The 16,998-nt window shown below is 41.0% G+C and overlaps 1 protein-coding gene across 2 annotated transcripts in view; it reads left to right on the top strand.

Annotated features, from left to right (window-relative positions):
* The window catches only part of LOC110522809 (synembryn-B), a 28,135-nt gene extending 12,377 nt beyond the window's left edge, over window positions 1-15,758 (top strand). For both annotated transcript variants that reach the window (XM_021601279.2, XM_021601274.2), the window contains exons 7-10: window positions 777-921; window positions 8,532-8,676; window positions 9,235-9,354; window positions 14,202-15,758. In XM_021601279.2, coding sequence (XP_021456954.1) covers window positions 777-921; window positions 8,532-8,676; window positions 9,235-9,354; window positions 14,202-14,304 — 513 coding nt within the window. In that variant the 3' untranslated portion in view covers window positions 14,305-15,758. The remainder of the gene's footprint in view (window positions 1-776; window positions 922-8,531; window positions 8,677-9,234; window positions 9,355-14,201) is intronic.
* The last annotated feature ends 1,240 nt before the right edge of the window (window positions 15,759-16,998 follow it).

The following is a 16,998-nucleotide window of genomic DNA, read 5'->3' as shown; positions in this document are numbered from 1 at the left end:
ACACAATTGCATTTTATCAATGGCAAATTGAATGCACAGCGATACAAGATCCTGAGGCCATTGTCGTGCCATTCATCTACTGCCATCACCTCATACAGTATTTCAGTATGATAATGCACAGCTCCATGTCACAAGGATCTGTACATAATTCCTGGAAACTGTAAATGTCCTAGTTCTTCCATGGCCTGCATATTCATCAGACATATCACCCATTGAGCCTGTTTGGGATGCTCTGGATCGACGTGTATGACATCATGTTCCAGTTCCCTCCAATATCCAGCAACTTCGCACAGCCTTTGAAGAGAAATGTGACAACATTCCATGGGCCACAATCAACAGACTGATCAACTCTATGCGAAAGAGATGTGTCGTGCTGCATGAGGCAAATGTTGGTCACACCAGATACTGACTGGTTTCCTGATCCATGTCCCTACCTTTTTTTAAAAGGTATATGTGACCAACAGTTGCATATCTGTATTCCCAGTCATGTGAAATCCATAGATTAGGGCCTAATTAATTTATTTCAATTAACTGATATCCTTATATGAACTGTAGCTCAGTGAAATTGTTGCATTTATATTTTTGTTCTGTGTATTTATTTCACATATCTTACAACATATCTTATAAAATCTGTCTAGATTACTTTTCTTCTAACATATCCTCCAGCAGTGGCAGATGGATCATTAGCTGGCCTGATCACTCAGTTCACTAGTCTAGTGTACTACAGTGTTAATTTTCACTGTGGCTCTGCCCCCGTTGGCTGTATTTGTCTCCAGGTGCTGCCCCCGCTGAAGGAGGTCAAGGTCAGGCCGGAGATAGGGTCCACCGTTAGGAACAAGCTGGTGCGCCTCATGACCCACGTGGACATGGGCGTGAAGCAGAGCGCTGCAGAGTTCCTCTTCGTCCTCTGCAAAGAGAGTGGTGAGAGAGAGAGACACTGGGCAGTCTGTATGATAGGGATGTGCACGGTTATTCGAATAGCCGAACGGACGTTAGTATTCGAATACTTGTGTGTGTTCATTTTTGCAGAATAAAGAATATATAATTATGATTGACCTATTTTAACACTGAAAAGGTTTTTTCTAAATTAAAATATTAATGTTACATACAGGGATATACCATGACATTTTAAAATGAATAATTTAAGAAAACGACAAATGTCATAGTTTTATGACTTGCACACCGTAAATGTGTAGCTTGTTGTTTATGTTGGCCAATCAAAGCGGCAAAGATGCTTAATGCGTAGCAAGTGGAGTGACGGTTCACTCCACTTGTAGGCAAAACTGTTGTTTTAACTGAATGGGGTGGCGGAGAAAGTGCAGCATGTGGCCTCAATTATCCTGGCTAGCGATAGTTGACTATCCTGGCTAGCGATAGTTGGCTATCCTGGCTAGCGATAGCTGGCTATCCTGGCTAGCGATAGCTGGCTATCCTGGCTAGCTATAGCTGGCTATCCTGGCTAGCAATAGCTGGCTAGCAATAGCTGGCTGGCTAGCTATAGCTGGCTGGCTAGCTATAGCTGGCTGGCTAGCAATAGCTGGCTGGCTAGCTATAGCTGGCTGGCTAGCAATAGCTGGCTGGCTAGCTATAGCTGGCTGGCTAGCTATCGCTGGCTGGTTAGCTATCGCTGGCTGGCTAGCTATAGCTGGCTATCCTGGCTAGCTATCGCTGGCTGGTTAGCTATCGCTGGCTGGCTAGCTATAGCTGGCTATCCTGGCTAGCAATAGCTGGCTGGCTAGCAATGGCTGGCTATCCTGGCTAGCAATAGCTGGCTGGCTAGCTAAAAATATCTTCTTCACCCCCCCCCCCAAGGTTGATGTCTGTGCCCCTGCGGAAATATAATTAGCATAATAAAAAAAATGCAAATCTGTCAGTTTAAGCTAGAGATGTTTATGTTTTTACATCGGATGCGGTGTCTGTCAGACCATGGACATCCCACAAATTGGTCTTCTCACAAAATTGTATGTAGGGTCCGAACGGTTTGGCCTATAAACTATTATGATGACTCTATGGGAAGGTGAGACGTACATGTCAGTTGTTATGCTTTAGGACGCCTACAGGCCTCATCTGAATGTCCCCTGGTACCAGTTGAAAAAATTAATGGAAGTATACAGCACCAGTCAAAAGTTTGGACACACTTACTCATTAAAGGGTTTTCTTTATTTTTACTATTTTCTACATTGTAGAATAATAGTGAAGACATCAAAACTATGAAATATCACATGGAATCATGTAGTAACCAAAAAAGTGTTAAACAAATCCAAATATATTTGAGATTGTTCAAAGTAGCCACCCTTTGCCTTTGACAGCTTTGCACACTCTTGGCATTCTTTCAAGCAGCTTCATAAGGTAGTCAGTCACCTGGAATGCATTTCAATTAACAGATGTGCCTTGTTAATTTGTGGAATTTCTTTCCTTAATGCATTTGAACCAATCAGTTGTGTTGTGACAAGGTAGGGGTGTATACAGAAGATATAACTATTTGGTAAAAGACCAAGTCCATATTATGGCAAGAACAGCTCACATGTGATCCGTTTCAGGAAACTATGCATATGTCGTGGGTCACTATTTCACAGGAGAGTTGTTTGAACGTTAAAATTTTTTTTTTAATCAAAATGCATTTTTTTTTGCCAGAAATGCCTTTTCGAACTTGTGAACTTTCATGTGCCTTAATAACAAACATGTATGCCATCTGTAAATACTAATACAATTGTTAATTTACGAGCCTAGTTGGTTTAGCCAAAGAAAAGGTGAGCAACCTTCCCACTAGCCATGGTTGGCTGAGATGAGTGGGCTGGACATGCCGAGAGATGCGTTTGGATTGGTCTGCCATATAGCATGTTTTTATCTATTTGAGCTGGTCAGTATGTCTAGGTAATCCTGTCTAACGCGGCTTTAAAAAAAAAAACATGTATCTTGTATTAAAACTGCATAAGTGTTGCTCACCACTTTCTGGAGGACTGAAGTCAGTGGAATTTGAGTATGATAGCTAAGGAGATGGAGAAAATACCTGTCTCAGGATTACATCTTAAAACAGGGCAACGATGGCATCTGACAGGAGACGCGTCCAACCATGAATGATAAGATAGTCTAGCTAGCTACGTTTTCAGACATTACACGTTTCTAATTTTAACAGACATTTTTCTGGCTAGCTATAGCCTAATGTTAGCTAGCTAACATTGAACTTGGTTGGTTAGCTACCTACAGATTCATGCAGGGTAGTGACGCCATGAGTTGCGATTAGGGTTCATTGTTTACCTAGCTAGTTATATAATGTTAGCTGGCTGGCTCGATAGCTAGCTAATGTTACGTGTATGACCTTATTATTCATATCTCAGAGCCATTTACTTAGCTAGCTATATTTTATTTATTTTACCTTTATTTAACCAGGCAAGTCAGTTAAGAACAAATTCTTATTTTCAATGACGGCCTGGGAACAGTGGGTTAACTGCCTGTTCAGCGGCAGAACGACAGATTTGTACCTTGTCAGCTCGGGGGTTTGAACTCGCAACCTTCCGGTTACTAGTCCAACGCTCTAACCACTAGGCTAACCACTAGGCTACCCTGCCGCCCCTATAGACTAATGTTAGCTAGCTAACATTGAACGTGGTTGGTTAACTACCTGCAGATTCATGCAGGGTAATAACGTCATGAGTAGGGATTATGGTTCATTGTTTACCAAGCTAGCTTGCTAGCTACACGTCTTAATAAAATACTTCACTATGCAAGTAACTATTTCGGGTGTGTTCGTAAATTCAGTCTGGCCATCTACTCTGATTTCAGAGCACTCTAGTCTGAGTGTGGCAGAGAGTGCTGAATATCTGATGAATTTACAAATGCTCAACACCCGTTGAAATTGGCCGGTGTCAGTAAACGTCAGCAAAAAAGTGTAGTTAAATTGTTGCCAGCAGCACAGTGACAGTCACCAACGCTCTGGATAACATGAAAACAGCCTAACCAGCTCTGCTAGGGTGAGTAAAATGGTCAGAGTGGGATGTTCTCTCGTTATGTGTCTGGAAGTAGCTCGCAAGCTAGCCAATGTTAGCCAGTTAGCTTGGGTGCTTGACCTCTGTTGTGAGGTCAGAATGTCCGGATCAACGCGAAACGGTCTGAATTTAAGAACGGACAATCTGACAGCACAGTTGTAGTCACCAACGCTCTGGATAACATAACAGCCTAACCAGCACTGCTAGGGTGAATAATGTTCAGTGAGCTGTTCTCTCTCACTGTTCTCTCTCACAGATGTCTGGAAGTAACTAGCAAGTTAGCTTGGATTCTTGACTGCTGTTGTTAGTACATTCGGATCCACCCTTAAAGAGATGGGTGAGGCAAAAGCTTAAGAGGGTGTGAACGATGCTAAATGGGTGTAGACAAAGAAAGGTTCTCCAATAGTAGGACCAAAACATTCAAAGGCCATTTTCTCAAAAGTTAATTTAAAAGTTAATCAACTTTCAAAGCAGAATAACTTTCCCATTGTTCTTCAACTGTAGTGTATGATTAGAGGTCGACCGAGTATGATTTTTCAACGGCGATACCGATTATTGGAGGACCAAAAAAAAGCCGATACCTGTTAATTTTTTATTTGTAATAATGACAATTACAACAATACTGAATGAACACTTATTTTAACTTAATATAATACATCAATACAAATCCATTTAGCCTCAAATAAATAATGAAACATGTTCAATTTGGTTTAAATAATGCAAAAACAAAGTGTTGGAGAAGTAAAAGTGCAATATGTGCCATGAGTTCCTTGCTCAGAACATGAGAACATATGAAAGTTGGTGGTTCCTTTTAACATGAGACTTCAATATTCCAAGGTAAGAGGTTTTAGGTTGGATTTAATATAGTATTTATAGGACTATTTCTCTCTATACCATTTGTATTTCATTAACCTTTGACTATTGGATGTTCTTATAGGCACTTTAGTATTGCAGTATAGCTTCTGTCCCTCTCCTCGCGCCTACCTGGGCTCGAACCAGGAACACATCGACAACAGCCACACTCGAAGCAGCGTTACGCATCGATCCAAAAAAGCCGCGGCCCTTGCAGAGCAAGGGGAATAACTAGTCCAAGTCTCAGAGCGAGTGACGTTTGAAACGCTATTACCGCGCACCCCGCTAACTAGCTAGCCATTTGACATCGGTTACACCAGCCATTAGGCTGATAGGCTTGAAGTCATAAACAGTGTTGTGCTTGCGAAGAGCTGCTGTCAAAACGCACGAAAGTGCTGTTTGAATGAATGCTTACAAGCCTGCTGCTGCCTACCATCGCTCAGTCAGACTGCTCTATCAAATATCAAATCAGACTTAATTATAACATAATAACACAGAAATACGAGCCTTTGGTCATTAATATGGTCGAATCCGGGAACTATCATTTCGAAAACAAAACGTTTATTATTTCAGTGAAATACGGAACCGTTCGGTATTTTATCTAACGGGTGGCATCCCTAAGTCTAAATATTCTTGTTACATTGTACAACCTTCAACGTTATGTCATAATTACGTAAAACTGGCAAATTAGTTCGCAATGAGCCAGGCGGCCCAAACTGTTGCATATACCCTGACTGCGTGCAATGAACGCAAGAGAAGTGACACAATTTCACCTAGTTAATATTGCCTGCTAACCTGGATTTCTTTTAGCTAAATATGCAGGTTTAAAAAAAATATACTTCTGTGTATTGATTTTAAGAAAGGCATTGGTGTTTATGGTTAGGTACAGTCGTGCAACGATTGTGCTTTTTTCGCAAATGCGCTTTTGTCAAAATCGGTGTCCAAAAATACAGATTTCCGATTGTTATGAAAACTTTATTAATTGGCCATTCCGATTAATCGGTCGACCTCTATGTATGATATACAATTTTGTAGCTCTGAGTCTCTACTTTTATCCAATGTATAACAAAAAAAACACAATTTCAAATTAACCGATTTTGAGCCGGTCGTGCACAAATAAGCAAAGAGAAATGACAGTCCATCATTACTTTAAGACATGAAGGTCAGTCAATACGGAACATTTCAAGAACTTTGTGTTTCTTCAAGTGCAGTTGCAAAAACCATCAAGTGCTATGATGAAACTGGCTCTCATGAGGACCGACCACAGGAAAGGAAGACCCAGAGTTACCTCTGCTGCAGAGGATAAGTTCATTAGAGTGTCCAGCCTCAGAAATTGCAGCCCAAATAAATGCTTCAGAGTTCAAGTAACAGACACATCTCAACACCAACTGTTCAGAGGAGACTGTGTGAATCAGGCCTTCATGGTCGAATTGCTGCAAAGAAACCACTACTAAAGGACACCAATAAGAAGTGACTTGCTTGGGCCAAGAAACACGAGCAATGGACATTAGACCGTTGGAAATCTGTCCTTTTGGTCTGGAGTCAAAATTGTAGATTTTTGGTTCAAACCGCTGTCTCTTTGTGAGACGCAGATTAGGTGAATGGATGATCTCCATGTGTGGTTCCCACCGTGAAGCATGGAGGAGTGATTGTGTAGAGGTGCTTTTCTGGTGACATTGTCTGTGATTTATTTAGAATTCAATTCACACTTAACCAGCATGACTACCACAGCATTCTGCAGCAAGATGCCATTCCATCTGGTTTGTGCTTAGTCCCACTCTCATTTGTTTTTCAACAGAACAATGACCCGATAAGGGCTATTTGACCAAGAAGGAGAGGGATGGAGTGCTGTATCAGATGACCTGGCCTCCACAATCACCCGACCTCAACCCAATTGAGATGGTTTGGGATGAGTTGGACCGCAGAGTAAAGGAAAAGCAGCCAACAAGTGCTCAGCACATGTGGGAACTCCTTCAAAACTGTTGGAAAAGTGTTCCAGGTGAAGCTGGTTGAGAGAATGCCAAGAGTGTGCAAAGCTGTCATCAAGGCAACGAGTGGCTACTTTGAATAATCTCAAATCTAATCCAATATTTTTTGGTTACTACATTATTCCATGTGTTTTTTCATTGTTTTAATGTCTTCAACATTATTCTACAATGTAAAAAATAGTAAAAATAAAGAAAAACCCTTGAATGAGTAGGTGTTCTAACTTTTGACTGGTACTGTGGAGACTGTCTGGTGACAGAAATAAGGGGTTACAGACATGTAAAAAAAACAATAATAACACATTTTTCCTGATCTTTCTTATCTCTCAGATGTACAGGCAATTTAGAAAGTATTCAGACCCTTTGATTTTTTCCCCACATTTTGTTACGTTACAGCCTTATTCTAAAATGGATTAGATTGTTTTTTTCCCAGCTCAATCTACACACAATACCCCATAATGACAAAGCAAAAACAGATTTATTTGCAAATGTATTCAAAATCAAAACGGAAATATCACATTTGCATATGTATTCAGATCCTTTACTTTTTGTTGAAGCCCCTTTGGCAGTGATTTCAGCCTTGAGTCTTCTTGGGTATGACACTACAAGCTTGGCACACCTATATTTGGGGAGTCTCCCATTCTTCTCTGCAGATCCTCTCAAGCTCTGTCAGGTTGGATGGGGATTGTCGCTGCACAGCTATTTCCAGGTCTTTCCAGAGATGTTCGATCAGATTCAAGTCCGGACTCGGGCAGGGCCACTCAAGGACATTCAGAGACTTGTCCCGAAGCCACTCCTGTGTTGTCTTGGCTGTGTGCTTAGGGTCATTTTCCTATTGGAATGTGAACCTTTGCCCCAGTCTGAGGTCCTGAGCACTCTGGAGCAGGTTTTCATCAAGGATCTCTCTCTGTACTTTACTCTGTTCATCTTTTCTCGTTCCTGACTAGTATCCCAGTCCCTGATGCTAAAAAACATCCCTACAATATGATGATGATGCCACCACTATGCTTCACCTTAGGGATGGTGCCAAGTTTCCTCCAGATGTGATGCTTGGCATTCAGGCCAAAGAGTTCAATCTTGGTTTCATCAGACCAGAGAATGTTTTTTCTCATGGTCTGAGAGTCCTTTAGGTGCCTTTTGGCAAACTCCAAGTGGTCTGTCGTGCCTTTTTACTGAAAGTGGCTTCCATCTGGCTGCTACCATAAAGGCCTCATTTGGTGGTGGGTTGCAGAGATTTCTATCCTTCTGGAAGGTTCTCCCATCTCCACAGAAGAACTCTGAAGCTCTGTCAGTGATCATTGGGTTATTGGTCACCTCCCTGACTAAGGCCCTTCTCCGCTGATTGCTCAGTTTGGCAAAAAAAAATGGAAAAGTTGAGGGGTCTGAATTCACAGACACTTCAGTCCAACCCCAAAAAATCAAAAGGAATTTTGTTCTGTTGTTCCATGTAGTGAATGTGTTTCTATGGGCTAATGTCAGTAAGGCCAAGTAAAATGTTTGAAACTCTATTTTTATATACTTCAAGGGGTCTTAAATCTAAATCGAATACAAAAATATCCTTGTTATGTCTGTCTTTAAACAGTTTTTCGAATATCCAACAAAAATGTATGATACTATTCGAACAGTGAAATGATTTCAAACCCCCATCCCTACATAAAGTACAGTTGTCCATGGTGTTGTTCTTATTTCTCCCCCTCTAATCCTCCAGTGGACCACCTGTTGAAGTACACTGGGTATGGTAATGCAGCAGGACTCCTGGTGGCTCGAGGCCTGCTGGCAGGGGGGCGAGGAGAGACTCTGTACTCAGACGACGAAGACTCTGACACCGAAGAGTACAAATCGGCTAAACCTTTGTGAGTAGGCAGAAGCTTTGAATACATGACCATAGACACACATGCCTTGCTTTGAATTACTAAATGTTTGGATTAAATGTTGTGTTGGCTTTAGGGTGTATCATGGGAGTGCCACAACATTTATTTAACTACAACAGAATCTATTGGGCCAAGGGGTGTTTCATCAATCACTTTTACGTGACACCACTTAAGTGCCACTCTAGTGGCCAGGGCTGTTCGATGTTGGTTCTGGAGTGCCGAAACACTTCTGGCTTTCACCCTCTCCTTCTTAAAAGGGACTTAATTCAGACCTGTGACAAGGGACTTATTCAGACCTGTGACACCAGGTGACTGCCATTATCTACCAGGTATTAATAAAAAACAGAAATGTTTTGGCCTTCCAGAATTGAACAGCCCTGCGTTCTAGCCAAACATTCAGGACAGTCAAGCATTGGGTCATTTTCACCATCATTATTAGGGTGTCATTGTAAATAAGAATTTGTTCTTAACTGACTTCCCTAGTTAAATAAATGTTACACACATTACGTCTTCTCTCTGTCCTATCTCTGTCTGTCTCAGCATCAACCCCATCACGGGTCACGTGGAGGAGCCCATGCCTAACCCCATCGAAGACATGACTGAGGAGCAGAAAGAGTACGAGGCCCAGAAATTGGTCAACATGTTTGACAAGTTGTCAAGGTAAACCAACCACCACACAGCCTCATCATGTATGAATGCAACAACAACTGTGTTTGCCAGCAGTGTTTCTATTCATTGTAACCCTCAATGCCAGATTATTAACCTTTCTGAATTATATAGCTTTGTATCCTGTTTGAATGATTCCCTATGGCTTATTATTTGTCCCCCTGAACCTGAACGTCTGCTGTCTTCATTCATACTGGCCTTTCCTTAGCAAGCAGAACCTAGCGCTACTCAGAGAATGATGTGGATGCGAGGCTGAGTAACACTGAGCGCGCTCCCTGCCAACCAGTTCATTTGAGGAAGAATCTCCTGCCGTTAGCCCCGGTGCTCAATTAGGCTCCGGCCATACCACCTCGGCTGCCGCTGCATTCAGCTGGAGTCAATGGAAGCTGCCGCTGTTGGCGTGCCGCTGCTGCATCATTACCAGAACGCCATTAATTAGCGTCCTAATTGGCCCACACAGTGGGGTCGGAAGCCCTCGGCTCCTTTCTACTCCTTTATGTGGTACTTTATGTCAGGGTTTTTAATAACATGTCTACTTCCCTTTAGTCACCTTTCTCCTCATTCAGCCCACGAGCCAAACATTGTACGCTAACTGACAGGGGAGTAGGACTGAGACATAGGCACAATTAGAAAGAAGAGGCATTCGTTTTGGGGTGGAGGGGTGACTATGTTTACAGACACAAGAAAAGCTGACGTTGTCATTGTTCAGCCACAGAGAGGGGGTTGAGTCATAATGAGACGCGTGTGCCTGTCTACAAGAGGCTGATTCCTTTCCTCTGAAGCCAGATCCTCCTCCTTCTGTATCCCTCCAGCTCTCTATTCTGCTGTGTCGGTCGGTGTCAAGTAGACATGGCGAAAGGGAGAGGGTGATGACACAGGTTTTTATCCCAAATGGCACCCTATTCCCTATATAGTGCAGTACTTTTCACCAGAGCTGGGACTATATAGGGAATAGGGTGCCATTTGTGATGCAACCACAGTCACCAGCTGCTGCAACCACAGTCACCAGCTGCTGCCCTTCCTATCCAACATGCCACGATGGGCTCTCAGGAGATGGCTCAGGGCCCTGCAAGAATGTGCTTCCCCTCGCAGCTTACCTGCTCCTCCAATTAGCACATGCTCTGAATCTGACCCCCTACACAAACCATATCTGCTTGCCTGGGTCCTCAGATCCTGCAGAGTGGGGAACAGGACAGGATGCACCATGGGATTAATTGGTAGAACGGACTACAATGTAGGAGTGTTGTCAGTGAGTGGGTGTTTTTTTCTTCTTCTCTAGACTCATTATCTTGTTTTTCACCCTGTTAGAACTTATTTTATCTTTATAAAGCCCATCTCTGGTTGATGTGATTGGGATTGGCTTGGGACAGGTGGATGGCTGAATGGCACTCTCTATCTGGAGATACTGAAGTGTCCTGAAGGAGGCTAAACCTCAAAAACGTATCTGTCAACAACACTGACCCCATAACCGTTAACCTGCCATCTTTCCGCCATAGCCTGCCATATACAGTACACAATCAATGTCTCACTAAAAATCCTTCTTTTACCTGTTTCCTCCCCTTCATCTACATTGATTGAAGTGGATTTGACAGGTGATTTAACATAGCATTCACCTGGTCAGTCTATGTCACGGAAAGAGCAAGTGTTTCTAATATTTTTTGGTCTTGGTTATTGTTGATGGTTTCATTACACATTTGATAGAGGATGTGGCACCGTGAAACATGGTTGTGCGTAGTCGTCAGAACTCACCCCAGCTTACGTATCTTTTTTTTTTATAAAACAAATGATTTAGTGCTTTTCACTGAAAGGACATGAGATAAGATCTTCAAATTTCCTTTGTGCCGTATTCATACCGCACAATCATATTACATGGCTCACCTCCAAGTCTTCTTTATCATAGTCCTCCTCCAGAGCTTTACTCTTTTTTGGGGGGAGGAACCAGGAATGAGGAGTTATATGTTAATTTGTGTTTGAATTGTGCAAATGAATGCAAATGTAGCCATGGTTTTAAGACTTTGATTGGCTAATTCTGTGATAACACATCTGAGAGGGAGCTGGTGGCACACAGTGCAGATATAATTGGATTAGGATAGAGGGCCTGGTGTGGCTTTGAGGAGATTACACAGAGCACTGATCCTGTAATTAAACTGACCCACAGAGGAGAGGAGAGCGTGGAAAGGGAGATGACCAACAATAAGAGTTTGTGTGTGTGTTCACATGTGTTTGAGTGAATGAAGGGGGGGACGGGTCGTCAGCCAGGGTTCTTGAGCGCCAGATGTAAGAAAAAAAGAAGTGCCACCACCACTCAACAACGGTCCTCTTTAGAAGGTGTAGAATGCATGACACAAAGGGTTTTGAGGTTCAAAGCAGCACATGTGGATTGTGGCAGCAACATATTTGTCTACCAAATGAAACATGTGGGCGTTGTACACTATTGTGTCAAATGTTGAAGGGGAAGATTTCTGAATCCATACACTGGGACTAAGCCTCTGCTTAAATAACAAATGTTCTATATGCTTCTTGTTCGGTTCCATTACAGGTTGTTATCAATAAAACGTTACAATACAGTGTAGAGTGTTCGGTTTGGCTGCTGTGGGGCAAGGAGACCCCCAGCTCCGCTAAAACCATTGACCACTGCATGCCGTTTTTAAGAGATTTTTTAATAAATGTTATAACTGTTTGGTTTTAATGTCAACACCTCTTGAAGAGCACAGTCAGAACTATACATTTTCGATTATTCCACATTTATCTCTACCATCATTTATACAGCAATTAACGGAATGCTTTTCATGATCAGTAAACATCAATTGATCAATTATTTTTCAGATACGTGAGGGTAGCCTATCCATTTGGCATGGAGCTCGCTAGCTAAGCAAACGTGCCATTTAGCTTGTTTCATAAGAGATCTGACCTTTTGGAAAGACCTTGACATCGACAAGTCCTCATCCTGGTAGTTGTCAGTCAAGACTACTGTCAGCACCACTATAGATGGCAAGCTAAAATAAACATCTAGTTTATCCCCTGAAAGTTAGCATGTTAACTAGCCATATTGACATGATCAGTTATTAGCTAGATAGACAATTTGTGATTAAACACTCTTACTCCCACCTGAGACGCAGACGTCTCATCTAGACACCTGGAAATGCAAATGCGCTACGCTAAATGTACTCGTCAAAACTCAAACGTTCATTAAAACACACATGCAGGGTATTGAATTAAAGCTACACTCGTTGTGAATCTAGCCAACAAGTCAGGTTTTTAAAATGCTTTTCGGCGAAAGCATGAGAAGCTATTATCTGATAGCATGCAACACCCCAATATACCTGAAGGGGACGTAAACAGAAGAAATAGCGTAGCCGGCGCTACACAAAACACAGAAATAAAATATAAAACATTCATTACCTTTGATGATATTCTTTGTTGGCACTCCTATATGTTCCATAAACATCACAATTGGGTATTTTTCCCGATTAAATCCGTCCATGTATGCCCAAAATATCCATTTGTATAGCCTGTCTGGTTCAGGAAAAAGCTCCCTTCCAAAACGCAACGTCATTTTTTAAAATTATATAAGTTGCCTATGTTCTTTGACAAAACACTTCAAACTACTTTTCTAACCCAACTTTAGGTATTTGTAAACGTTAATAATCGATCAAATTGATCACTGGGCGATCTGTATTCAATAGCAGCTACTCAAGAAAACGTTGTCCTTTTTCTCTCTTCCAAAAATCTTTTCCTGTATGCTGGACGAAATGAAGGATCTATTTGTCATTACACAAAGGATTTTTGGCGACATCGTGTGGAAGTTGTAGGAACTGCAAGCCCCCGGCTATATATTTTTGCTTGCAATAAACAATTCAGAGACTGGCGGATTAATACTTTTCTGTGGTCTTTGTGACCAGGTTTTTCTTGGGATTTCGCTTGCTGTTCATGTTCTGTTATAGTCACAGACATTATTTAACCAGTTTTAGAAACTTCAGAGTGTTTTCTATCCACACATACTAATCATATGCATATACTATATTTCTGGCATGAGTAGCAGGACGCTGAAATGTTGCGCGATTTTTAACAGAATGTTCGAAAAAGTAGTGGGTTGACTTAAGAGGTTAAAAACATTGAAATGGGATAATGTTAGCTAACTTCGCAGCTTTGCTGGTTGGAGAAAAAAGTATATTAGTTCTACTTACCACTATGTTTAGCCAACTTTACTACATTTCTACCGGTAGCAAAGTAAACATTATAAGCTAACAGTACATCGGCAAATGCGCCCTTCTAGTGCTTGACGAGCATCCTTCTGGGCTGCATCCTCTTCTCAACCTTGAGTGACTGTGAGACATCTTATGGTTTGTAACATGTTTGTTTTCCTCTGCACTCCCCCTAGTCTTTGTTGGTGAATATTTGTTTTCTCCTGCTGTGATTTCCAAACTGTTGTGAATATCACAAAGTAATATTCTTGTTTCTAACAGGGGTTGTGCTCAATTTGAATAGAATATAGTAAATTCAGGAAGTGATTTGAATTTAAAATGTAAAATGTTTTGAAATAGCTTCTACTTTTCAGTTTATTGATAAGTCATTGAAAATAAATGACCTTTCAATTATTGAATTCAAATTTTTGTTTGCTTCCTGAATTACTGCCTTCAATTCAAGTTGAGCCCAACCGTGGTTTCTAATCACCATCAAACACGGTTCTCCAGACCAGGGTCGAATTCATTTTGAAATGGAAAATGAAAACAAGTGTTTCTTATTGGACACGTTCAGGTAGTCCCGGGCTGTTTCAGTTTGTTGCCTAGTGAATACGACCCAGTTGTGATGTTGTTTGTGTCTGTTTTTGTGCTCCACAGGCAGCAGCTGATCAGACCAATGGGGGTGAGGAGGGACGGCACACTGGCACCCCTAGAGGAGGCTCTTAGACAGCCCACGGCTGACAGCTCAGACTCCGACTAGAGCCACTACGACACAGATCAGACCACCCTACAGTGCCCTCAAAAAGTATTCATACCCTTTTACTTATTCAACATTTAGTTGTTACATCCTGAATTCAAAATGGATTGAATATCATTTATTTTTCAACCAGCTACACACAAAACCCCATAATGACAAAGTGAAATAAAGGTTCTTAACATTTTTGCAAATTTATTGAAAATACATAAATATCTAATTTGCATAAGTATTCACACCCCGGAGTCAATAGATGTTATAATCACCTTTGGCAGCAATTACAGCTGTCTCTAAGAGCTTTGCACACCTGGATTGTGCAACATTTTCCCATTATCCTTTTCAAAAAGGTTCAAGCTCAGTCAAATTGGTTGTTGATCATTACTAAACAATTTTCAAGTCATGCCATAGATTTTCAAGCAGCTTTAAGTCAAAACTGTAACTCTGCTACTCAGGAACATTCACTGTCTTCTTGGTAAGCAACTCCAGTGTAGATTTGGCCTTGTGTTTTAGGTTATTGTGGAAAGCAGACTGAACCAGGTTTTTCTCTAGGATTTTGCCTATGCTTAGCGCCATTCTGTTTATTTTTATCATGAACAACTCCCCAGTCCTTAACGATTACAAACATACCCATAACATGATGCAGCCACCACTCTGCTTGAAAATATGGAGTGTTACTCAGTAATGTGTTGTATTGGATTTGCCCCAGATAAACAGTTAATTGCTTTGCCACATTTTTTTGCAGTTATACTTTAGTGCCTTGTTAAGCACATTTTACTTCTGAACTGGTTAAGGCTTGCCATAACATAGGGGTTGAATACTTATTGACTCAAGACATTTCAGCTTTTCATATTTATTTCATTTCTAAGAATTCAGGAAAACATAATTCCACTCTGACATTATGGAGTATTGTATGTATGCCATTGACCATAAAAATCTAAATGTAATCCATTTTAAATTCAGACTCTAACAAAGAAATAGTGGTGTGAATACTTTCTGAAGGCACTGTACCTATAGTAGGTTGTGTCCAGCGCAGAGGTTCCCTCCCTCCCTCACTTGCTGTCTGTCTTCCTCTGTTTGTCAGAGACTGAAGGGGTCTCACCCTTTCTCCATAGGCTGTTCTGTTCTCTAAAGCTGACTTGAGCCTGACTTGATACAACAAAAAAGCAGATTTTTAAGCCTGACTTGATACGACACAGGAAAAGATAGGGTTACGGTCGAGCACATCCTCCCGACCACAGCATTGTTACTACTTTAATGTTTAGTTTGAATTTTTTTAATGAACCATTTCTCCGCTCATGCCTCTCAAATTTGATAGAATGAAAGATAGTTCTTAATCAAATTGCTGTATAGATGTGAATCACTAAAAGCATGGTTGACAGGGTGGGGTTTGGCCAAATTGTAATTGAATTTGGATAGGAAATCATTCCTTAGATATATAAATATGTTGATTTTGTTCTTTATATGTTGAACGTGTGACTATTTATTAGGATGAGTGCTCACAGAATAAGTCGTAAAAGAACGCGTGTGTGTGTATATACAGTACCAGTCAAAAGTTTGGACACACTTACTCATTCAAGGGTTTTACTTTATTTTTACTATTTTCTAGATTGTTTAATAATAGTGAAGACATAACTATGAAATAACACAAATGGAATCATATAGTAACCAAAAGTTATCTCAAATATATTTGAGATTCTTCAAAATAGCCATCCTTTGCTTTGACTAAGGCTTTGCAAACTCTTGGAATTCTCTCAACCAGATTCACCTGGAATGCTTTTCCAACATTCTTGAAGGAGTTCCCACATATGCTGAGCACTTGTTGGCTGCTTTTCCTTCACTCTGCAGTCCAACTCATCCCAAACCATCTCAGTTGGGTTGAGGTCGGGTGATTACGACATGATTCCATATGTGTTATTTCATAGTTTTGTCTTCACTATTGTTCTACAATGTAGAAAATAGTAAAAACCCTTGAACAAGTAAGTGTGTCCAAGCTTTTGACTGGTAGTGTCTTTTTGTGTGTATATATACACTACAGTTCAAAAGTTTGGAGTCACTTAGAAATGTCCTTGTTTTTGAAGGAAAAGCACATTGTCCATTAAAATAACATCAAATTGATCAGAAATACAGTGTAGACATTGTTAATGTTGTAAATGACTGTTGTAGCTGGAAACAGCTGAGTTTTAATGGAATATCTACATAGGCGTACAGGGGCCCATTATCAGCAACCATCACTCCTGTGTTCCAATGGCACGTTGTGTTAGCTTTATCACTTTGAGTCTGGTGTTTTGCGGGTACTATTTAATGAAGCTGCCAGTTGAGGACTTGTGAGGCGTCTGTTTCACAAACTAGACACTCTAATATACTTCTTCTCTTGCTCAGTTGTGCATTGTGCCCTTCCACTACTCTTTATATTCTTGTTAGAGCCAGTTTGCGCTGTTCTGTGAAGGGAGTAGTACATAGCGTTGTATGAGATCTTCAGTTTCTCTCGTGGAATAGCCATCATTTCTCAGAACAAGAATCGACTGATGAGTTTCAGAAGAAGGTCTTTGTTTCTGGAAATTTAGATCCTGTAATCGGACCCACAAATGCTGATGCTCCAGATACTCAACCAGTCTAAAGAATGCACGTTTTTTTGCTGCTTTAATCCGGACAACAGTTTTCAGCTGTGCTAACATAATTGCAAAAGGGTTTTCTAATGAT

This window comes from Oncorhynchus mykiss, chromosome 1 (genome assembly GCF_013265735.2).
Source record: "Oncorhynchus mykiss isolate Arlee chromosome 1, USDA_OmykA_1.1, whole genome shotgun sequence".
In the NCBI taxonomy this organism is placed as follows: domain Eukaryota; kingdom Metazoa; phylum Chordata; class Actinopteri; order Salmoniformes; family Salmonidae; genus Oncorhynchus; species Oncorhynchus mykiss.
This window is presented reverse-complemented; position numbering and strand designations above follow the sequence as displayed.